Here is a 23,822-nt window from a genome sequence, read left to right as displayed (position 1 = left end):
AATGAGACCAAAGTGGAGATGTTTGGCCATGACGCACAGCACCACGTTTGGAGAAAACCAAACACAAACACCTCATACCAGCTGTCAGCACGGCGGTGGAGGCGTGAGGATTTAGACGTGTTTTGAAGCTACACGACATGGAAAGCTTGTGGTCGTTGAGTTGACCCTGAACTCCTCTGTATATCAAAGTATTCCAGAATCAAACGTGAGGCCATCTGTCCGACACCTGAAGCTTAGCCAGCACCGGGCCACGTAACATGACAGCAGCAAAGTGGTCCAGTCAAAGTCCAGATCTCAGCCTGATTGAAATGCTGAGGTGGGAGCTGAAATCAGCTGTGCATAAACAAATGCCTGCAAATGTCAATGAACTGAAGCAACGCCATCAAGAAGAGCGAGCCACAATCACACGAGAGACAAGTCGCACAGAAAAAGATGAATCATGGGATGTTCTTCACTTTAAACATGAATGCAGAGTCCTGTGAACTGTATACATCTTATTAAAATATATTACTTACAAAATCATGCTAACACGAAAAACACGTGACACTTCATGATCCCAAACAAATAAAATTCTCTTTTGTGATCATTTTAAAACCAACAACAGATCGGCCTGCACGCGTCAGCTCACGGAGCGTGTCTGTTCAGATGCTGTTTGTTGGTTTTCTGCATGTTTGCCAGTCTTTACATCTGAGCACAGCCAGCAGGCCCGAGTTCACTCAGCTGAAACATTAATGAAAGTTTACAATTATGCAACAGCCAGGACTGAATCCAAAGTGGGGCCACTGGGAGCTTCGAACTGATTCTCACGCAGCTACACGGGCTGTTTCGCACTGAAAACTCTCCTCTATTAACATGAAGATGAAAGGGGAGCTTGGGAAGCTGGCAAACACTAATTACCACTTTTAATTAAAGGAGAAAGAAAAATAGGTGGGATCTAATTTCACAATCGGGAACAGCAGGGGAGGAAAGCTGCAGGCGGCCGTGACAGCGAGACAGATTTAAGCTCATTTCTGCTCCAGGCTCCGCCAAAGAACCGCATTTTACATAATTGAGTCACGGAGCGGCTTTAGAGGTATTGGAGGTATTAGGAAATAATGTTATAAATAAAAAATCCTTATTATTTAACAGTGAGACTCAAGCCTCACACTGTGCGCTGCTGCATGGTGGCGTTGTGTTTTCCAAATAGGTTTTCTTGTAAACAGGAATTATGATGTTACATGATATGGATTCAGCAAGGTGGTGCAAACTGGCACTCATGAACGTGTGCAGAGCGATCAGCAGCTCCTGCCTGCAGTGCACCAGTTATAACTGCCACTAAATTGTTTTAATAATAAAGAAAAGTTGATGCAATTAAAATAGATTTAATTAAAGTTTAGTCAGAGATGAAAAATGTCGACTCTCGGGACGGACAGACAGAAACTGTAGAAAATGAAAATAAAAGGACGGATTTGCTGATCTCCAAAACCCAAGAGCATCTCAGAGAGGCAGTTTTTCAGAAGTATAGGCAGGCAGAGGTTATTACTCTGTCCCTACATCACTAAATCTTCTTCTCCTGCCTGGCAGCTCCATATTCAACATCCTTTGCCCAGTATATGCTCTATCCCTCCTCTGCACATGTTCAAACTCTCTCAGCCTCGCCTCTAACTTGGTCTCCAAACTGCTGAGCTGTGCCTCTGATGGACTCATTTCTAATCTTGTCCCACCTCCTCCAGCTTCCTCTGTTTTTGACAGTGCCACCACCTGAATCCATACACCACAGCAGGTCTCACTACTATCATGCAAGCCTTCTCTTTCACGCTTGCTCCTGTCCTTTATCGCAAAAGATTTGGAGAATCTGTAGAAATCTCTGTGCACGAGAGACGAGGTCAGCATTAAATGTTAAAATGACCTTTGACAAATAATTCCCACATTTGAGTTTTCTATACAGCACTGTTGATGTGAAATCAAACACTCGTGCTGTTGTTTTTCCTTACAGCAAAGCCAGTTTTGCCAGTTAAAGCACCACCAACCTGCCAGTGAAACATTTAGGACAGACTCACTGGATATCAGAAGTATAGTTTAACCCTGTGTTTCCCAACCTTTTGGAGCCACGGCACATATTTCACATTAGAAAAATCACACGGCACACCAACAAACAAAAATGTCACAAAAATCATATTGATAATTTTCCCCGTACACCAGGTATAGCAGAAATGGCTCGGTTTGTCCCCTGTATACCTTTTTTGCTTTCTTCTGACCATGTCATGGTCCTGAGTCCGTGACTCAGTGATTTTGTGTTTGGTGTATTTATTGTTGTTGTTGTTATTATTATTATTTGTGGGCTGTTTTGGATGCTGGGTTTCTGGGTTTGTGCTCCCCCTGTTGGTCCCTGGTGTTAGTGTTCCCCTGTCTCGTCAGGTTAATCAGGTCCAGCTGTGTCTCCCACCTGTGTGTGATTTCCCAGTGTCCCTCTGTGGCTGTATCCCAAGCCTTAAAGTACGCAGCCTCAACGGCCCTCAAGGGCCGCTACGGGCCGCTAAGGCCGGAAGTGCGAGGCTTGTGAAATGGGACGGTCTAGCCTCCGTTGCGCTGCCCAGGTTGCCTAGCAACCATGATACTAACAGCTGGAAACGTTTCATACAGCTTTGTTTGACAGAAATGAAGGAGAACATCTTTTGTTCATTTGTTTGTTTGTTTCTACATGAGCTTTGATCATTCTCTGATTAAGCTCAGCTATTGAACGGCGTATATTTTAAAGTAAAGGCTTTAAAACCAAGTTAGTACAAACGTCACTAATGTCACATAACTTTGCCGACATGTGGCCAACAGGAATGTTTTAATGTTCTTCGTTATTAAACATTTGCACATAAATAAGTGACATAATATTCTGAAAAAAACCGCCCACTTACTTACTTAAAGTAAACTTTAATTTTAAAGTAAGTTTAAAGTAAACTTTAAGTAAGTAAGTGGGCGGTTTTTTCGGCAAAATTATCCACACCCACCACCGCGCTATGCATTCTGGGATATGTTGGGCCACGAAGTCTACACCGCCAGATCCTTAAAATTCAGAGAAATGAAGGACGCATTTGAGGGCCGCATTTCGAGCAGCCTTCGAATTGGGACAGCCTTTGTCGCGTCGCGGTGACGTAATCGCCCTTAAAATGCGGTCTTTAAGGCTGCAGACCCTGAATTGGGATACAGCCTGTGTCTGCCTCTGTTCCTCGTCTGTATCCTCTGTGATCTCCGTGTCCATCGCCTGGAAACTCTTTGTGAACCTACTGTGTGCTCTCCCTGTCGTCCTCCCCCCTGTTCAGGTTTGTTGTTCTATAGTTTAGTTTATCCTTAGTTCTGTTTTTCCATCCCCACTTTGTGTTCTGCATTTACAATAAACCTGCCTTTGAGTCCTCTTTTCCACTTATCACACGGCTTTTGCCCCAGTCGTGACAGACCACTACTCATGCCAGGGCCTTCATCTGGGTGGGAACTTTCTCCAGGCCCCAGGTCGGATTGACTACTTTCTTTTCAAATATTTATCTATTGCTATTATGCAATGCGTCGTCTCACACCATGACTATTAATTAACCATTAATTAATGTAATTTCTTCTTTGTCTTCTTCTGTTTTACTGGCAGTTGGCAACCCCTTTAGAGCAGGTAGTTGTACTGCCCTCTGGTGGAAAAGGATATAATTGTTCTGCCCGTTACTCTGCCAATCGCTCAGAGAACCAATCAGGTGGAACCAGATAATCTCCCAAGGCACACCTGACCATTTCTCATGACACACCTATGTACCACGACACGGTGGTTGGGAAATACTTGTTTAACCGCTCTACATCCACCAGGTCACCAGCATCACATCTCTGACGAGGGCTGAGTTTTGTTTTAGCATGGAATCTGTTTTCCTGATAATCAGCATTTTGTCAGTGACCTTGTGACCTCACATTATAGCTGAGATCAAAATGCAGTGATGTGGAGTCTCACCTTACAATGCTACAATTGAAACCTTTAAATACTTAAAAATAGAGCTGTTATTGTTCTGCCAATAAATACAGCTCTACAAATACAAAATATACATTTCTGTTCTAGCGCCCCCTACAGTCTCTGGTTGTGCCCCTTAACTCAACATTGTGTAAACACAACAGGTCAGTACACGCAGCAGCTTAAAAAAAAAACAGACCAGGTTTTCAGTTTTTGTAGTTTTTATTTTTATTTTTTTAGAGTTGTTTCAAAAAAATCCAAAATGACTGAGAAACAGATAAATTATGGCTCTGATACAGCGGGGAGCAAAGACTTCATTTGACCTTCATTTGGACTGTACCAAGTCTGAACCCGCCCCTCTGAACTGCTGCGAGGACAGAGTCACCTCCTACAGTAAAATTAGGAATATTACCAAAGTACGTCATAGTAATGACCTCACAGATGAGTACCAATCGATCAATCAAGGCTTTATTCGCCACATGCAGGACCACCAACCAGAAAAACATTAAAAAAGTTAATAAAACATTTTACTGAGATTTAAAGGATCACTTAAAGCACATATTCTGTGTTTGTACACCTGCAGACAGCACAGGTAGAGACGTTTAACATTTTCTGTTTTACTGGAGTTAAAGTGGACCTATTATGCATATCCTCATTTTACTTACTCTGTACACAGTTTTTAGCTCGTACTAAATCTCTCCTCCGATTCATTTAGGTAGCAGCTTCAAAATAAGCTTTTGTTCCTTTTATTTATTGATTTTCATTCTGTTATTTCCTGTATTGTTTTATTTCAGTTTAAAGCTCAGGACTGTTTTAAACGCTCAGTTTCAGACAGTATTTCTTTTTTTTTTTACTCTTGGCTCTGGATGACATCATAGAGAGTGGATGTTCCTAATATGGTTGTCTCAGACACAAAATAAGTTTTTTCCTTCTGTGAGAGGCAGAGGAAAGTTAGCTCAAAGGGAGGGTGACCTCTAAAGGTACTAGGTGTAAAAACCCTAAAAAAAATTAACAAAAACTTTCACCACAAGGTGGCAGCATTTTCCAAATTCGTTTTAGTATGAGTGTGAATCCCCAACAGCCGACTTTTAACTAATCTAATGTTTCTATACCTATATTCTCTTTTAGTTGGTACACATAAATATGACAATAACATGGATTTTGAACAAATGCTGAGCTAAAAGCAGCTTGGATTAGATTTAAATGTTTCATGCTGCACCATCTTGTGGTTCAAAGTGGTATTCCATAAGCCTGCAGCATGGCCCTATTTAACCTTAAATTGATATCACTGCAGCACAATACACACCTGTCCTTGACATCACACCCTAAATGTTATTTACAGTCTAACAGTTTGTTTATTTTGACAGGCTTTCAACTTGCCAGTCACAAAGTTTTACAAAACGAACCTTTAAAGCGAGGGGTTAGGGGCTGCACCGAGGCCCAGTATGAGATAAAAAAAAGGATTATTCTGAACTGTGAATCATGCAAAGCTGCAGCAGTTGAAGTGAGCATATATATAGGTCCACTTTAAAACACACTTTTGCTTCAGAGTAACCACAGAACAACCCTTTAAGTCCAGCTCAGCTCAGCGGTGGGGTTCAGACCAGGACACAAAGATACACGGTGGTGGTTAACACACTTCACACAGGCTTTGGATGTTTACTTCGGTGCCTTGCTTAAGGACACTTCAGCAGCCATTGTCCAAATCTGTGCCCTCAAAAAGATCATTAACATGAGTTCATCATCCACGTTAAAGGGTTGGTCTTCCACTAGGACTGTGATTCTTTGTGAAAGGCTTTCATGTTTTCAAGCTTAAAAAACACTTTTGTTTATCACATGGCCAAAAAGAAGAGGAGACGGGATTCTTTGCCGTGATGTTTACGTGCTTAATCGTCCCACAGAGGCTCACTTTAAGCCAGGAAAAACCCTGAATGCTATGTTAATACATCTGCCAATGCTGCAACTATAAGAAAATAACCTGCAACTATTTTGGTAATCGATTAACCGTGTGAGAGATTTAACCCATCACAGGTTCAGCGTTACATATTTTGGAGACAGGAAATGTCAATATTTTTTGATATGTGCTAGTTAGTAAGGATGTTTTCTTGTCCTCTGATCACTAAAGTTTAGTTAAAAAAAATCACAATTTATGAGCGTACAGGTTAGGAAACGTGACGACTGTATCGTCACCTTTTTTAGAGAAAATCAATCGCTGCTGCTTTTGGACTTTTTTTGTTACATAGCAAACTTCTACAGCGAGAAAAACATGCTTTCACTTTTTTCGATATTTGAGAAATTTACGGATTAACTGAAAAACAAAGAGAAGAATCAGCAGATTACAGCAAGCTGCATCCCTCAAATGTTGCCGTGGATCGTTGCCGTCACTCTGATAGAAAAGCAGTCCTGCATCTTTGAAACAGTTTAAGGCCAGAGGTACATTAACAGTACATAAAAACAATAAAATCATAGAGACTGTTTTTGAATAAATGTTTTGGAAACGTCTGCTGAGTATTTACATTGCAAGTGTTCATTGTGTGAGCAAACAGTCATGGCTGCTGATGGATGCTTTGGCTCTCGCAGGATCTGAACCTGAAACAGGAGTTTCTCCTTTTTTTTAAAATTTTTTTTGCTAACAAGAAAACTTTTTGTTCCAAAACATTTACTCAAATATTGACATCTGAATCAAAAACAACTAATTTTCTGGTCGATCAGCTAAAAACAATCAAATAAAAACAGTGAGTTTGTAAACAAAGGCAAAAACAGATTGTTGCTGTAATTTTTTTGTCATCTTGTAAAATATACACCTCGTATCGCACAGTCGTCCAGGCAGGACGAAAAACGTCGTCGTACCATCTCGCTTCTAAAAAATAGGATTAAGATATGATCTCCCGTATCGTACACAGGCGTCCTTCGTGACTGCACGTTTCAGCATCGCCACAACTCATTATTTTGTTTCTCTCTATCTTTAACGTACCGTATAAAAAAAGTTTGTTCACATGCACATTCTCTCCTCTCAGCCTGAGCGTCGAGCCCGCAGACCGAAGCCCCAGAGCCGCAGATGGAACCACTTCTCATGTTTGGTGATGGATAAACACCGAGTTTGATTTTCCTCTCGTACAGGATGTCAACAGCACAGAGGTCGAAGCAGGATTAGAGCTGACAAGATAACTTCCGGTTTAACTCTGAGTGATCAGTTAGGAAGCTCACAGAAACTTACGCAGAGATCAGAGATCAGCATGTGCAAAACGGTCATCTACCGACCAATCCTCACCCCTGATCTCTGCAGCTGTCTGCAGCTCGTTGTTTCCTGAGCAGTGTCAATAAGAAATGTGGATTCTTATGAGCAGCTGTTGCAGGAGCTTCCTTTTCTCTTTTTTGTTGTCAATTCATGTGACTTCTAAATCCGTCTTATTGCTCTATAAACCATAAAGGAGTTTTATTTTCTGCAGGTCTGCTAGGGCCCTGAGTGACGCAAAACCATCGTTCTTCACAGCTTCACTACCCCTAATGCTACCTGCACACTGGAAGCGATTTGCAGCGACATGACGTAAGCGGTGAATAACATTTCAGGACTTCAACCAATGGGAAGAGGGCGGGACCCAAATATAAACTTGAGACCAAAGAATACCTGCAATCGGCATTTGGCCTGGTAGTGAATATGTTAGAGGGTTACTGAGACACCCGGAGACTCGTACGTTCGCTTCCAGCGAGTATGCAGCTTTAGCGAGACAGCGAGTGTTTGCTGATAAGCCTGCAGCTTCCATACGAATCATGGACCAGTGCAGTCGCATGAAGGCTTTCAGTGCAGCTCGTGCAGCTGTTTGTGATGAATTTTATCTAATGATCACTGCAAGCACTCAATGCTCAATGCTAATGTTTCCCTAGCGACTGTTGGTCGCCAGTCAGTCTCTAGGCCTGTGTGACCGAGGCCTCACTTACATGTGGGACCCTCAAGTTTGGGTTCAGACACTGAGAGGTCGACTGACCTTTACAGTCGTGCAATCATATCTGTATGAATCTTTAAAGCCAGGGTTCACATCTTGAGATGATAAAACCTTCATGTGAGGCTAACAGGACTGCAGATGTTGGTGTACTGGAGGAGATCCAGCACCTGTAAACCTCACAGCTGTAAGGGGACATAACGGGATAGCAGCAGTGCTAACAGCTGTCCAGATGTGCATCAGATTGATTGTACTTCATATTCTGCACTCTGCTCCTGATTTTGAAACCTACAGCTGTGAATGATTTCCTCTCAGCGTAAAATGAAAGCTTCCAGAGAAAAACGTGTCCAAACCGGGTCCATCGACGGCTCTGGGTCCACCAGTGTTTCCTCCTGATAATTAATAATCTCCTCTAACTCACAGCTCACACTGCAGACACGACAATGTACCACAAATCGTCTGCTCCGTGTCAGAAACTACAGAATTTAACGCTACAATCAACAGAAGTAATAACCCAACATCCCCCGTTGTGACACTCACAATCACGCGCTACAAAAACAATAACAATAAAATGAAAATCAACAAATGCACTTTTAGAAGATGATGAAACGGGTACGGCCGTATCCGCCGATGCATCACAGGAAGTTAAAACACACACACAAACTCAGTGGGCGCTGGTTGGCTGTTTGTGGTCCGGGGTGTTTACAGTTAGAAACAAACATCATTAAAAAAAAAAAAAAAAAGAGTCTTTGGGCTCTCGCTCCCATGCTGTGGTTGTTCATGCCGGCTGAGAGGGTGACGATGCCAGAAATGACATCACTTCATTACAGTTAGGCCCCACCTTCCTGTCTGAGTCCAGTGGAGTGTCGAAGAAGGAGATGTTGCCTTTTGCCATCCCTGTGAGCGTGGAGTTGGGGGGTGGGGGATAAGGGAGGTCAAGCTTGGGGTCAAAGGTGACGGGGTGAAGGAGGAGGTAAAAACAGAAAAACAAGGAAGCAGAGAAAGAGTGAAGGCGTTCAAACGGTTGGACAAACCCAGCCAGCAGCCATCGCCGCCTTCACAGGAGGGACCACAGACACACAGAGACAGAAGGGAGGAGCCAAAGGAGAGCTAGCGGTTGTTCTTGGCCGCCTCCTTCGCCGCCAGAATGAGAGGAGTCAGACTGGAGAGCGGCTTCGCCATCTTCAGAAACTGATGCTGAGGGAGGAAGTGAGGGGCGGGGAGGAGGAGGGGACAGAGAGAGGGGGGAGAGAGAAACAGAGAAAGACTTCAGTTCACTGCACAGAACATTCACCACAGGCCTGCAGCGCTGAGCAGGATCTGGAGGCTTAGCGAGTTCAGGTGTGACCCTGGGCGTGCAGTAGGACAGGTGGATCACATCACCACGCAGAGTTATGCTGCAGCTGTAACTGCGCTGGAGCAGGTGGTGTTTGAGATCAACAGGTGCAAAGTCACTGCCTAAAGACCAATCAGATACCTGGAGGAGCTCTCAGGAGTTTTTGTCTTTCATTTAGCATCAATGAGAGAAAACAGATTCTTTGGAGCAACTTTATCCCTTTATTCCATTTGATTGTTCTGTAAGTAGTAACATATGTACTTAACCCTAAAACAGGGATTATATTTGTTGAGTAACCTGCTCGAAATCTGTTTTTAGTTACTCTTTACTTCATTCACTGCTATCAGAAACCTGCAGGACACTTTGAAAGTCATTCTCCTCACAGTGCCGACTGTCACTGACGTCACTGCTGTCAAACTGCATCACAGATCCAAGCAGAGGAAATTCATTAATACTGACGTACATTTTAAACATGGTGTATTTTCTTAAACTGTTAAATAGAAAAACTACTAAAATTATACAGGCTGTTTGGCTAATGAGCATCTTGAGACATTATGGGAAAGTTTGACACCATCAAAAAATGGCAAACTTACCATATAGACCAGTACTAGTAGATTACTGGCACATGAAGTCCAGTATAAATACAGACACGGGTGCTTCAGACATAAAGTGACAGCAGCTGTTTCTTTTGCATGCAAACTATTTTCATCTGCAGTGAGTCCCTTTAAATCAGTTTAATGCCTTTAGTGCAAATACAGCACCGTCCCTGTCATCATCTGTCTTTACTTTACAGTCTAAAGCACCTCGAGGTACCTGTTGTTGTGACTTGATGGTATATAAATAAAACTGAACTGAATCTTTTTATTATGAACCAACCTGAGTAACTGTGGAAGTCCTCTTATTTAATTGTCTCTCTGTCACTCAAATGTCTTCAAACTTGTGAGGACCAGGCTTTTAGTCCCCAAAGGTTTGGTGAATTTCCAATTTCTGGTCCCCACAAATATATGAATGCACACTCACACACACCTGAAACAGCCTTTTAACTTTTATTTCAGACAACGAGAACTGCACACACACACTCAGAGGACCCATTAAATTGAATTACATCTTCCACAGAGCTCCTCCTGAAACACTACAAAGACCTGTGAGATCTGACTCATTGCAGTTACATAACTCACGTTGCTCCTCACTCACACCTCCACCTCGTCTCCACACCCACTCAAAATGTCTGTCTGTGAGGCTCCTCTGAAGGAGGTGAAGTGCTCAGCGTCAAGTCTAAATGGATGTTTTATGCCAAATTACAGATGAATCTGTCAGATATGTAACTTCGAGATAAGCGACGCCTGAAGGAGGAAAGCAATGCCAGTCAAATACAAAACTGCAGATCTGAATATTACTCTGATATTCAAAAGAAAACCCTCAACTTTCTATTAACTTTACATACACAAACTGTGAAAATATTAATAATAATAATAATAGATTAAAGAGTCAAATTTCTGTTCATTCTCCGGAGGCTGCTTGTTCTTCTTATCTGATTATCTGATTATGTTTCTTTGTTCTTTTCCGTTAGAGCTGCTGCTGAGGATCTGTATGTCAGGTTTAATAATATCAGTATCATAACTATATTATGACAATAAGGTTTTTATAAAACTGGATAAGAAAAGGCTTTATGTCTCTACATCAGTACACGTATGAACAAATGCACGCACCCAAACACAATATGTAAGTTAACTTTGTCTGAGCCAAAAGTTGACAAAATCTTTGTCTACAGCAGCTAAAAACAAGTAGATGTGACAAAAAAGAAAAATATTGTCACAATTAAAAAAGTGAGAATCGTGACAAAGTCAACATCTCAATATCATTTAAAATAACTCCAATAGAAATAAAATAAGTATAAATTTAAATAGTGGAACCTGTACTTTACTGAGATATTTCTATTTTCTGCTGCAGTGGAAATACTGCAGATTGAACTCTGTTTAAAGTGGCGGCCGTGGCTCGTCGACCAATGGGAAGGTGGGTGGTTTGAGTCTGGATGCTCCTGTGTGAGTCCTTGGGCGAGATACTGAACCCCGGAGTGAGTGTGTGCGCATGTGCTTAGGTAGGTGTGTGAATGATGCTCGCAGTAAAAACTCCTCAGGGCTCATTTAGAGTGTGATATGAGTCCCTGACCCTTTATTGACTGTCTGTAGTCTCACTCAGACCAGAGCAGCTCCTCTGCTCTGGTCTGATATGATGTTTTAAAGGTGGCCAATCACGGCACATTCGTTGCTACTAATTTCCAATAAAACTGATTTGTTTTTGTGCGTCATTTCTGTTGCATCAAATCTCAGCAGTGCAGTTCGATGTCCTCCGTGTGACTGACTCACTGTCTTATGGATGTCGTTTCATTTCCTGTTCAACGTGTTCTTTCTGTCTTTCAGGTAATTTTGGTTCTAGTTTCTCTCGTGAATCCCCCCGTTTCCAGCTTTCTTTGTGCTTTTCTGCGACTCCTTCTCTAACCTATCCTGTCAGCTTTGTGCAGCTCTTTCTGTTTTCAGGAAGTTTTAATAATGAAATATTGTGTTAGTCTAACCTGGCAGAGTCCAGGATCCACACAATTTCCTGTTAAAACTGACTGTTATTCACCTGAAGATGTCTCTTAAGTGTCTGTTATATTCTCTGAACCTTCTCCACACAGCACAGGTCGTTCATGTTGACCTTTCAGCTTCGTCGCTGTTATTCAATAAATCTGTGGTTTTATCAGGTAAATGTTTGAAACAATCTTGGAGGTTTAGGGGTTAAAGGATGTCGAGATCGAGTGAGCGTCGCTGCCGTCTGTTCACTGAACAGTGACACAAACCAGACATCAGAGTGTTTCCTTCCTCGGCCTGTCAGATTAATGATGCACAGATCCACACTTTAACATCACAAAACCAACTGAATAAATCTTTTATTAACTTTTTTCTATTTAATAGCAAATTATGTTAAATCTTACATTTTTTATTTACTGTCTATTTATTCTTTTTTTATTTGTATTTAAACTACCTTTAACTGTACATTTTCCTCCCAGAGAAACTGAAACCAAAGAGTTTCATTAAAAGCTTTTTTCTGTCAATAAACACAAACGATCGAAACAGCGAGGAACTAAAATTAAACGTTCCAACACAAATTCAGAGCGGTAATGAATCTGGATTTATGTTTGACATTTAACATCCTGGATTTTGTTGTTTGTTATGTTTACATACACAAATACACTCGTTTTCATATCTTAGTGAGGACATCTCATTGACATAATGCTCTCCCAGCCGCTTACTCTAACCATCAAAAATGAATGCCTAATCCCAACCCTGACCCTGACCCTCAGCCTAATCCTAACCCTGACCGGTGAGTGTGTCCTCACAAGTGACTGTTGGTTCTCACATGTATGGTAGCATGCCAATTTTCTGGCCTCACAAAGACGTATAAACATGTACACAAACACACACACACGCACCTGCAGCAGCTCTTTAGCCGAGCCTCTCTTCTCCACGTCCATTTCCAGACATCGGTTCAGGAAGTCTCTGAATATAGTCGACAGCTTCTCCGGGTTCTGCAGCTCCGGCGTCCCATTGGTTGCTATGAGATACAGCGCCTAACACGTGAAACACACACAAGCAACATGTCTGTCTTCATCCCCACGAGGCAAACTCTTGCTCAGAGTCACAGAATGAAGGATTGGTGCCATCCAGTGGTGTCTTAAGAAATACAGAAGAAATACAGGACTGTGCAAAAGTTTCAGGCAGGTGTGGAAAAATGCTGTAAACAAAGAATGCTCTCAGAAATATAAATGATTGTTTATTGGCCCCAAATATATTCTGCAGCAGGACAACAACCCCAAACACACAGCCAAAGTCATTAAGAACTATCTTCAGGGTAAAGAAGAACAAGAAGTAGTGGAACTGATGGTACGGCCCCCACAGAGCCCTGATCGCAGCATCATCGAGTGTGTCTGTGATTGCGTGAAGAGACAGAAGGATGTGAGGAAGCCTGCGTCCACAGATGATCTGTGGTTAGTCGTCCAAGATGTTTGGAACAACCTACCAGCCGAGTTCCTTCAAAAACTGATGCTGTTTTGAAGGCAAAGCGTCACACCAAACACTGATTTATTATTTACTCCTCTTTTGTTCGTTCACTGCATTTTGTTGAATGATGAAAATAAATGATTTTTTTTAAAGCATTCATTGTTTACACAAGTTTTCCTCACCTCAACATTTTGCACAGTACTGTATGATCACGTGCACTGTGCTGACCTGAATACACAGAAAGATAAATCTGCCTCATTTTCCAACAGCTGTATGTGTAAGGAGGCTTTTTAAAGATAAATCATAGACTTTGATACAATCTGTCTGAAAAACAGAGAGTCCTGATCCCAAAAGTCTTTTCTCTCATAAATTTGAGGATGGGTGTCTTCTTCTCTCTTCTCCAGGATCTGATAAGATACTGGAGAGAGCCTGGGGTGGTTACAGCTGGGCAAACTGGGCATCTAAAGTTTTGTCTACCAAAAAAAACCTATTACATTAAAATCATCTCAGTGTTCTTGAGAAAATATCACAAACTAACCTGGATCCATCTCTGCGTCTGGACTTAATTCATGCATGGAGTGGAGGGAAAGCGGCTGCTCTGACTAAGCAGTGCGCCGTAACACACAGCTGCAGCTGTTGGGCTAATCTTGAGTTGCTGAAGTGATCTTGGCCTTCGTTCCCCTTTTCTAACCTTTTTCAAAGAGCCTCCCCCTCAGAACTCACCCTGAGCGGATTCTCGTTCAGGTACGGCGGCTCTCCCTCCACCATCTCTATCGCCATGATGCCCAGAGACCAGATGTCCACTTTGGGACCGTAAGCTTTACGGGTCACGACCTCCGGAGCCATCCAGTACGGCGTGCCGACCATGGTGCTGCGTTTACTCTGCTCAGGAGTGATCTGAGCGCAGAATCCGAAGTCAGCTGAGAGCAGGAGAGCAGACAGAGTCAGTCGATGGAAAAACTGAAAAAACATTAATAAAGCAGTGTTTGGTAGATGATGATGATGATGATGATGATGATGATGGGAAAAGAAAACGCCTCTCGAGGAAATGTAGGTTTTAAGGTTGGGCTAAACCTGCCCCCTGGTGGTGAAACATTCATTTAAAATTGGCAGTGGGTAATTTAAAAACAGTATCCTTAACAACTGCAAAGTAAAAACAGCGAGTTAAGAGTTGACTGTAAGTTTTTGTGGACTGACTGAGCTTGACGGAGCCGTCCATGCCCAGCAGGATGTTGTCGCTCTTGATGTCTCGATGGATGACCTGGTTTGAGTGCAGGAACTCCAACGCCTGGAGACACTGAAAAAACAGAAAACTATAACTTTAGCATGTAAAATATATATATTAAAAGAAACACGTCAGAATAAAAAATTGAGTGTTTATCTGGAGCCTACACATAGACTTTGTTTTGAACTACGCCGTGTTTAACACCACCACAGGAACAGGAAATGTGGATCTCAGGGCAGTTTGTGAAACAGTCACATGATCATTTGTCTGCCCCCTCTCACAACGATTCATGCACATGTAAACAAAGTTGTTATTTTTTACTTTTAAAGGTTGAAAAGGTCCACATTTGAGGTTAGGAGGGAGGTTGGAGGGTTTGAAATCATTTTGTTGTCCAACTCTTTTTACACTTGATTTGTATTATTTTCATTGGGATGCTCATTTTCATAAGTAATAACTTGGTTAGGTTTCAAAGTTAAACGCAGCTGGGTTGGGTATAGAAAAAGATGGGTTAAACTGGAAAAGTTAATAATTTGATTATTTTGTTGAAATATAATTCCAGTGCAAATTCATTAGTGATGAACACAAACAAATTACAATTTGATGAGTAGATAATATTTATCTTTGAGGGGCTGATATAAAATGAGGAAAAGCAGGAATTTTGCTCCAGGTTAAATTTGAGCTCACGTTAAATATTGTGGGAAAAACAAACAAAACAAACAAAAGAAAACATTTTTTTCCCCCAGAAGTAGAGATGTGGAGCTCGCGAGAGACAGAACGGTGATCTCAGAGTGAGAGCTGTTTTTACCTCTCTGCACACAGCAGCAATCTGGGCTTCATCCATGCACGTTTCTGTTACGACATCAGTCAGCGAGCCTCCGGCCAGGTACTCCATCACCACCCAGAGCTCATCACCCACCAGGTAACTATTGAAATTAAGACATTTTATTGGAAACTGAGCTTCAGAACTTGTGACGTCTTTTTCTGCAACCATGAAAAAAGTTAAACACAAGAACCATTTTTTGTTTTTTTGCTATTCTGCTAAGAAAAAGATGCAAATGTCAGAAAATCTGTAAACTGCTTTGCCTTGAGTAATTTGGAACTTTTCACTCTTGAAGTTTTGTTGGCATAGATGCAAATTAATCATTTTAATAACCGCTTTTCTTGATTGTTTTCTTTTCAATTGATTAATCTATAAAACGTTGAGGTCGAGTCCTCAGCTTTCATTTTTAATAGCACAAAGTCAAAGACATTTAGATCTGGGAAGGCGGTAACCACAAACACAGCAGAGTTTATTTGATACATTAAACTGAAAGTTTTAGGAATAATTATTAATATTTAATTCATTTGGTAACACAATAACTTTAAAACAAGTTTTAGCATCAGATTTACCAAATTACGGCAAACAATGTATCGATGAGAGTGAAAAGTTCTCTGCGTGGTTCAGTAACAATGCTCTAACTGTTGTATCAATGACAGCAGGCCAAAAACAAGCAGGACTGATAAGCAGCACCAAACAGTGTCAGCAGGTTTAAACTGTGTTTGTTTTTGAGGAAACGCGTCACACATCTGATCACTGAGACGCAGCTAAAGGTAAATCAGTTGATTTATGTTGCTCTGTGTGTGCACTGCTGAGAAACGACTCACAAATACTTTTGTGCTCTCTGCAGTTTCCATATGGTCTGTGTGGAAGCGTGACTAAAATCCTCAAACAGCGCAAACCGCTCGGCTCACTGTAAAATGTAACTGTCCTGCCTTTAATACCCAACCTGGGACTCTCCTCCTCCCTCTACGATAGCTGTCTCAAGTTAAGAGAAATGAATCCAAACAATGGAGCAATCAGTGGGTTTATGGATGTTTTTTTAAGTCAGCACGGATCCTCCCACACACACACACACACACACACACACAGTAAATCAGTGTCAGAGAGAATGTTGTTTCCATGGGGATGGCAGCATTATCACCAGTCTCGCACATTTTTTTTTACTGTCTCTTGAGGCAGACAGGTAACTACGGTAACCAGACACCACGCTCACAGACACATGTCCAGTGGGTTACCATGGCAACAGCAGCCCCGAACCGGGTAACCTCTCAAGTCGTTTCAGTCTGAACATTTGTCAGCTGAGCTGGAGTTTCCGTGGTGACGCCTGCTGTGTATCATTTGTCCAGAAACATCTGGAGCCTCTGATTTGTTCTCCGCGTTTAAAGGGAACGTTTAGCAAACTCGCATGTTAATATTTGTTTGCACACAGTATGTAGGTAAGGAATCAACATGTGAGGAACAATCAGGTTTTTGGGTGGCACTCAACGGTGAACCTGCCCTGCCCACAACAGAGTAAATCATTGAAAGTGGCTCTGAAACGACTTCTTTTATCAAGAGAAGAAAAAATGATTAAAAAGCAACTTTTTAATCCAGGAGAAGAACAGCAGTAAAAATGAAAGAGAGACAAAAACTCAAAGTGTTAGTGATGAATCTGTGTAGTTCATGCGAGGATTAGGGGGGTTTACGTCACCCCTGTTGAAATCTACACAGAGAGATAATGTGCTGCAGTGATTCATGCAGCAGTTACCCAGCAGACATTGACAACAGAGGTCCAGTCACACCGGCTCTTTTTACAAAACAAGAAAAGCTAAACACATCATTTCCTTTAAAAAAAAACAGATATTAAAGCATGCATGTTTTTGTTTTTAGTAAAAAAGCACTTGATTGGTCGCTGGACTCCATTAAGAGAAGACAGGAAATAAAAACCCAACAAAATAATCACCAGCTCAGCTGCAGCTTCTAGAAAGTCTTATCTGTCAGCTTTAATCTTTCAGGAAGTGCCTGAAACACTCCATGCTTACCAGCCTGTGAGGTTACGCTGAGGACAACACCCACCCAACAACATTTAAACATGTTAAATATGTAGTGACATGCAAACATCTCATCCTTTAGCTGCTCTGTCCCTGAGGAAACACCTCCTGGAGGTGTCCAGGAAGTTCCCTTGACAGGTGCATTTTATTGTGGAGTAGTTGCACGTCTATTATAATAGTTTTGTGTTTTCTTTTTTCTATTTTCATTTTTTTCAATTACTTAAGTGCAATGATGAGGTTAACACTGACACCACAAACTGTTGCAAAGCTCTAAATCAGGTGTTGTGAAAATGTGAAACAATGTAAAAGATTAAAACTGGGATTTTAAACCGTGACGTTTTCCCTCAGCGTGGTGACGCGTGATGGCGTGCCTCACCTGTCCAGGTAGTTGACTATGTTTGGGTTCTTGTTTTCCCTCATCACCAGAATCTCGTTGATGATCAGCTCCTTCTTCGGCTGCTGCTGCAGGTTCATCTGTTTAATGGCAACCTTTAGGGAGAAAAATAATAGAGAGAGGGAAGAATTATTATAAGGAGAAGTCTGTGTATGAGGTACAATGCAAGAGGATGACAGACAGACAGAGAAAAGGCCGCGAGGGCAGGGAAGTCTTTAAATCTGAAGGTAGTGAAAGGCTCGTGGCAGACATTTAAATGCGAGCACACAGACTGATCCTCAGAGAGCGAAGCTGAGGAGGATTATTCCGACAGACGAGCGAGCTGAGGGTTAAAATCAACCTGGAAGTCTCGGTAAATGAAGCCAGACTAAATCCAGTAACGGGTGTTTATATCATCCCAGTGCAAACTCCATATGATCACTTCTCTCTTCCTCTTCTTCACTTCATCTCATCTGATTAAAGTCTGCACCAATCGACACGTTCTTCAAACTTCCTGCTGAGTTTTTAACGTCACGCTGTTAGTTTAGTTTAGTCTGAGACTCCGTCTGGGGAAACCTTTCAGACTTCAGGGCGTTTAAGCCTCAGCAAAAGGACGACTTGTATTCTGGGACAACAGGACATCACACAGACTTGAGAGCTGGCAGGTTAGAGACCAGCTGGTCTTTGAGGAGTCCAGTCCTCAGATACAAGCACCAGTGCTGTCAGATCTACTGTGGAAGGCTGTTTTTTAAGAGAGAGAGCAGCAGTTTTACTGCTTGTTCACCACAAAGAAGCCAAAGTGTGTCGATCAGGGAGGTCAAACTCCTTCTACACTGTGAGCCACGTACAGCTCGCTTTGATCTTAGCGGGCCGGACCAGAGGAAGTCGTCTTTCGGTCAGTGTACAGAAGTTTAACTACACATTTAATCCCTGAGATATTCTCAAATAAAAAAAATCTGTGTAATCACAACACTGCATCTCAGTTTTTCTACATGATGAACAAATGCTGCTTCGGGCTGGAAGCAACAATTGTGTACAATTAGAAAAATACATTTATTAGCTCACTGTGGAGATTTGTTATTATTGATTTTTTTTTAATTACTTATTTACTTTGGTGTTGTATGGAGGTCATAAAAATAGAAAAAGTATAAAGTTACAGGTTAAAGTTAAAATTTATGTCCACTTTACATTTTCCGTTCAGTGGGCCAGATTGGAGTCTTTGGCGGGCTGTCTGCCCCCCGGGCCTTATGTTTGACACCCCTGGTGTAGATTAACATCACACAGTGGTTTAGTTTTCCTTCTGTTTGCTTCAGGTGGCGCTGATTTACACATTAAACATCTGCATGTATGTCTGTGCATCCTGTAAGTCCCTATATCGTTATGTCTGAGCGAGAAAAGACTCCATACAAAATGTTGGTAAAGCCACGAATAGTTTGAGGTGAAATCTTTTATCTCGATTCTTGTCCAAACGTGGACGTTTCGGTGGGACGTCGGAGTCGTGTTTCCCACCTTTACTGTGCACATCAAATGTCTCAGCAGCTACTTGCTGGATTTTAATAATGGTCAGCATTTCCTTTGTATCTGAAAGAACGGAGAAATGTGAAGAGGAGAAGAAAATCATGCTGAGGACAAATAAGTACCTCCTGTCCTGTGGCGACGTCGATAGCTGTGTAAACCGTCCCAGACGCCCTGAAACAGACAGCAGAGATCCTCAGTTAAACATCACACAGCAGGACTTTGTGAGCTCATAAAGATCATAAATCCTTCTTTTTTATCTTCTTCATGACGGCAGGAAAGTTTTTGTCTTTGTTAAAACAGCAGCTTTCAAACATTACAGCTGAGCCTCTGCTGCCTTTTATGACCTTTAAATTTAGTCTTTAAATCACAAATGTCCATCGGTTAATATTACTTTACATTTATACCTTCTGAATCTGCTTTAGTGACATTTTAAAATAATGAAGACAGATGTTTCACCAAAGGAAGCTGAAGTGCAGCAGGAGAAACAACGATGGAAAAATAGCAAATGATCGTTTTACGTTTTAAAGCGAAACATTTGGTTGTTTTGCTTTTTGTTTTGGAGCCGGCCTCGTTTCCACATCATCAGTGATTCACTGTGATGAAGTTTGGTGACTTAAAGCACAGAAGCAGCGAGCTAACCAAGCTAGCTGCTATCACACTCAAATGTGAGCTGTGTCCCAATTCCTAGGCCGCATCCTTCGGAGGACCTCAGTCTACGTGGGCCGGGTCCTTCAAAGACCGAGCAGGCCGGAAGTGCGAGGCTGTGAAATTGGACGGTCTAACCTTCAGATTTGCGTCACCAGCTCTCGTGGAGTTTAATTAACTCGGCCGTCTGCTCCTTGCTATCTAAAATATATCAGGACACGAGTAAATTCTATCATCATTAAATCATTCCTGTTTATTCGATTTTCTGTGTGACGTTTATTCAGCTGTGTGAAGACTAGAACTTCAATCTCAGCCAAACTGATTTACTCATTTTTAAGTTATCTAAGTGACTTAAATATCATGTTTCACCTGAGTATCGAAGGACCGCGGGGGTCTGAAAACGATGAAGCCGGGATCCGGTGTTCTCGCCGGCTCTAGTGAGCCTTGAACGCCGGTCAGCTATCGAGCTGATGGGTAACAGACGTCTCCGAAAACGTCGGAGGACTTTTGCAATTATATGATATTTGAAGTTTACACAGCTACATTCTCGCCTGAAAATATCTTAAGAGTTTATTTTGTGACCCAGAAACAGTCATATTAAAACTAAATAGCTGCCGCCATTGTTGGGAACTGGAATTGGCTGGGCTGTGCTATGAATTCTGGGTTGGTTGGACCACGAAGGACACGCCCGACCTGTCCTTCAAATCTGGGGAAATGAAGGACGCATTTGTCGGTGTCTTCAAATTGGGACAGCCTTCATCGCTTGGCTGTAACGTAATCAGCCTTCAAATGCGGCCTCCGAAGGATGCGGCCTGGGAATTGGGACACAGCAATGGTCACCTCCTGCTCCAGAAATCCAACATGGCGGCCGACAAAGCGTCAATATTAAGACCAATGGAGTCCACAGGGGAACATCCATCATTTAGGTATAGTTTGTAGTCATTCAACACCATCACGTACAGATTGTACTGTATGAATATTTATTGTGTACATGCTAAGATTCATGTTTCGAACACAGATGGCAGATTTTGGACTCACCCCTGTCCGATCTTCTCAAATCGTGTATATTTCTTCTTGGGGTCGCCCACACTGACGATCGTCCCTGAGTTAGAGGAAGAAGAAGAGAAAAAACTTTTATCACAGCAGCTTTAAGGATCTGCAGGAAAAAAAAGATAATAAATAAAAATAAAAATCAGGCCCTCACTGAGAGCTGAAATATTTTTATATGCTGATTTACAGAATCGCTGAATTTGGATGGATAGAAGAGTCGCGTGTCTTTCTATCCATCCTAGTTCTACTCTACGTTCATCACACTGAGGTCGATGCAGCATGCTGACTGGGAGGATGAGCAGAGAGAAGAGAGGTGGAGGGCAGTAACGAGCGATGGGCGGGTCAGAGATAAAACAGGACGTGAAAAAGGTCAGAGCTGTAAAGTCAGGATGGAAGAGACAGAAACAAACAGAAGCTCTGCCTGCAGTTCAGAATTACAGGACAAAACTTTAAGTCACTCTTTTAGGAAACGATGAAAAGATAGGACAGCCAATCAGACGTGAGGATTGGACAACTGGGGGCGGGACAGAGGATATCAGGTCTGTTGATCAGAAGAGGCAGACAGACAAGCAGTATCCTGGTCTTACCAGCAGAGGGCGACCTGAGCACATCTGGACAGGCGCGTGGCATGGTTCAAGAAATATATACAGGCTCTTACTCAAACATTCAAACATTCAAACATTTCACTGCAGCGAAGAAAGCTTTAAAACTGTGCTCACTTTAAATAATAATTAATACATAATTATTTTAAAGTACTACACTTCTGAGCAGAGATGAGATGCTTTAATGTGCTGGTTTATTTAGGTAGAGCTTTTTATTTTCTCCATTAATTCTCCTTTTGCACCGGTGCACTGAATCATTTTAGTCTTTCAGATTTTAATCTGACAGATGCAGCCTACGATCAGGGTCCCAGGTCAAAAAGAATCAGTGCCTCCAACCTGACTCAGAATCACCTGATTTCTTTCAGATTAATGCTATTATTATGTTCAGAGTTACAGGCATTACAGGGGGGGCGATGAAATGTGTTTTAATGAATATTTATTTAGCATATTTGAGTCCTCGTAGCTTCAGGAGATAAAAACCAGTGAGTGACTATTTCCAACCTTCCTTTTTAATAGAAAAACCTCACAGACCCTTGAGTTAAACATGTGGGACGTGCCCCCTCCCAAGTAGCCTAAAAACCTTTAAATCAAGTAAAAATAGAATAAAATCTCCTGTGTTTGACTCTTACTCTCATCTGGCTCATGTCAGCTGCCAGAGTCAGCGGAGAATATCTGCGAGTCTGCAGGAAAGTTCAAATATCCGTTCATATCTGTGGATCACTTCCTAGAAAAACCAAACCGGGATCTTTTATTGTTAGTATCCGCACAGCTCTGTGGGGTCACGCAGGGGGCGGTGGAACCAGAATATGAAGACTTGCCATAATAAAGTTTTTCACAGGAACAGCGAGCGAGTGCAGGCGGATATTTTAGTTAGCAAGAAGTGATAATGTTATATAAGTTCTTTCACTTTGCTTCACAGACTGCAGACCTTCAAGCAAAAAGCAAAATCTTTCATGGCGATGGAAAGTCTGAGCAAATGAAGCAGAAAACAAGCTGCCCACAGACACACGTGGAAAAAAGGTGGTTTTTATGCTGCTACGCTGACGTCTTACTCATAAATGATGTTAAACATGAAAATAAGAATCAGTTTGCTGAAATCAGCAGAGAGACGAGCCCAAAATAAACTCAAAGCCTGCTCTCTGAGGGAAGCTGTGCGTGCGGATAAAGCGATGAAATGTCCTGTCACGACTAAGAGAAGCTAAAATTAGCTCACGGAGACTCTGCGCTCTGCAGCAGGTACATCAGAATATGGATGGATTATCAGGACCACAGGCCTCGGACTCAAACCTGCACACTGAGCCTGCACTTCCTAACTGCAGAGTTCACGCTGAGATTCACACCGCTCCTCTGTTAGCTTCCATATCTGACACATACAGTAAAGTATGCACAACTTAGAGTCAAACAAACATTTATGTCTTAATAAAACTGCCGTCTGATCGACAGCACCGACTTTCATTGATCCAGTTGTTAAAGTCCACCTCAGGCTGTTCAGGCGAGCTCACTCTGAACATGTTTAAAAAGGACCCCTCCCCTCGGCTGGAAGCATCAGACACTCTGAGCCGTATTTGTTCGGAAAATGGTGAATGTGAATCCGTAATCAGGAACCTTTTTCCTCCACAGCAGATGTCAGAGGGTGCAGTGACCTTCCCTCGCACTGCTGCTCTGTCACCATCACTCATCGCCCTGTCACCTCTGGCTAGCAGCATTAGCATCCAGGACTGTGGCAGCTTTTCTCTCTTTATGCTTCCTCCCTGTCGACCTGCAGCCTACGTCATTATGGTTTCATTCAATCAGCTTATTTCTAAACCATTCTAACCATTCAAAAAATGTTTCTATTTTTCAAAATGTCTTTTGAAAAATAGAAACGTTTTTTAATGTACACATTAAAGAACCCTAAAGGGCTCTCTGCCTGACTCCAGCTCTCTGGGGATCTGCCCCTTTGTCCGAGTGGTAATCTGTCTCTGTCAGAGGTCAGCAACCTGCACACACATTAAACACATTTGAGGCTTTTAATGAAGGTGACAAAGCCGGTTAATGGAATCTGAGCCGGTCAAAGTTACGATCCAGATATTTTACCACGTGTGATTATTCTGCAGTGGACGCTCGATGCCTTAACTTTGTATTCTGATCACATGTTTTTGTTGCTCTTATGAAGTTACAGCACAAACTTAGATACATTTGTTTCCATTATTTGCTTATTTTTATTACCAAAACAAAAATGCTCTTTAAGCATGATCAGACAAAGCTCTGCAGCCACTCTGAGTCCGAGCTTCTGTTCTTCATTTAT

At 42.1% G+C, this 23,822-nt stretch overlaps 1 protein-coding gene across 8 annotated transcripts in view; it reads right to left on the bottom strand.

Moving 5' to 3' along the window:
- Positions 1 to 4,166: 4,166 nt before the first annotated feature.
- The window catches only part of pak1 (p21 protein (Cdc42/Rac)-activated kinase 1), a 74,736-nt gene continuing 55,080 nt past the window's right edge, over positions 4,167 to 23,822 (bottom strand). For all 8 annotated transcript variants that reach the window (XM_087851246.1, XM_087851244.1, XM_087851240.1 and 5 more), the window contains 8 exons: positions 20,922 to 20,985; positions 19,361 to 19,409; positions 17,724 to 17,836; positions 15,303 to 15,420; positions 14,470 to 14,569; positions 13,996 to 14,192; positions 12,705 to 12,842; positions 4,167 to 9,093 (listed from right to left, as the gene is read on the bottom strand). In XM_087851246.1, the coding sequence (XP_087707372.1) occupies positions 9,007 to 9,093; positions 12,705 to 12,842; positions 13,996 to 14,192; positions 14,470 to 14,569; positions 15,303 to 15,420; positions 17,724 to 17,836; positions 19,361 to 19,409; positions 20,922 to 20,985 (866 nt within the window). In that variant the 3' untranslated portion in view covers positions 4,167 to 9,006. The remainder of the gene's footprint in view (positions 9,094 to 12,704; positions 12,843 to 13,995; positions 14,193 to 14,469; positions 14,570 to 15,302; positions 15,421 to 17,723; positions 17,837 to 19,360; positions 19,410 to 20,921; positions 20,986 to 23,822) is intronic.

Source organism: Neolamprologus brichardi, chromosome 14 (genome assembly GCF_056152115.1).
Source record: "Neolamprologus brichardi isolate AB-2024 chromosome 14, ASM5615211v1, whole genome shotgun sequence".
Taxonomy (NCBI): domain Eukaryota; kingdom Metazoa; phylum Chordata; class Actinopteri; order Cichliformes; family Cichlidae; genus Neolamprologus; species Neolamprologus brichardi.
Note: the sequence above shows the minus strand (reverse complement) of the source record. Positions and strands in the feature narration are given on the sequence as shown.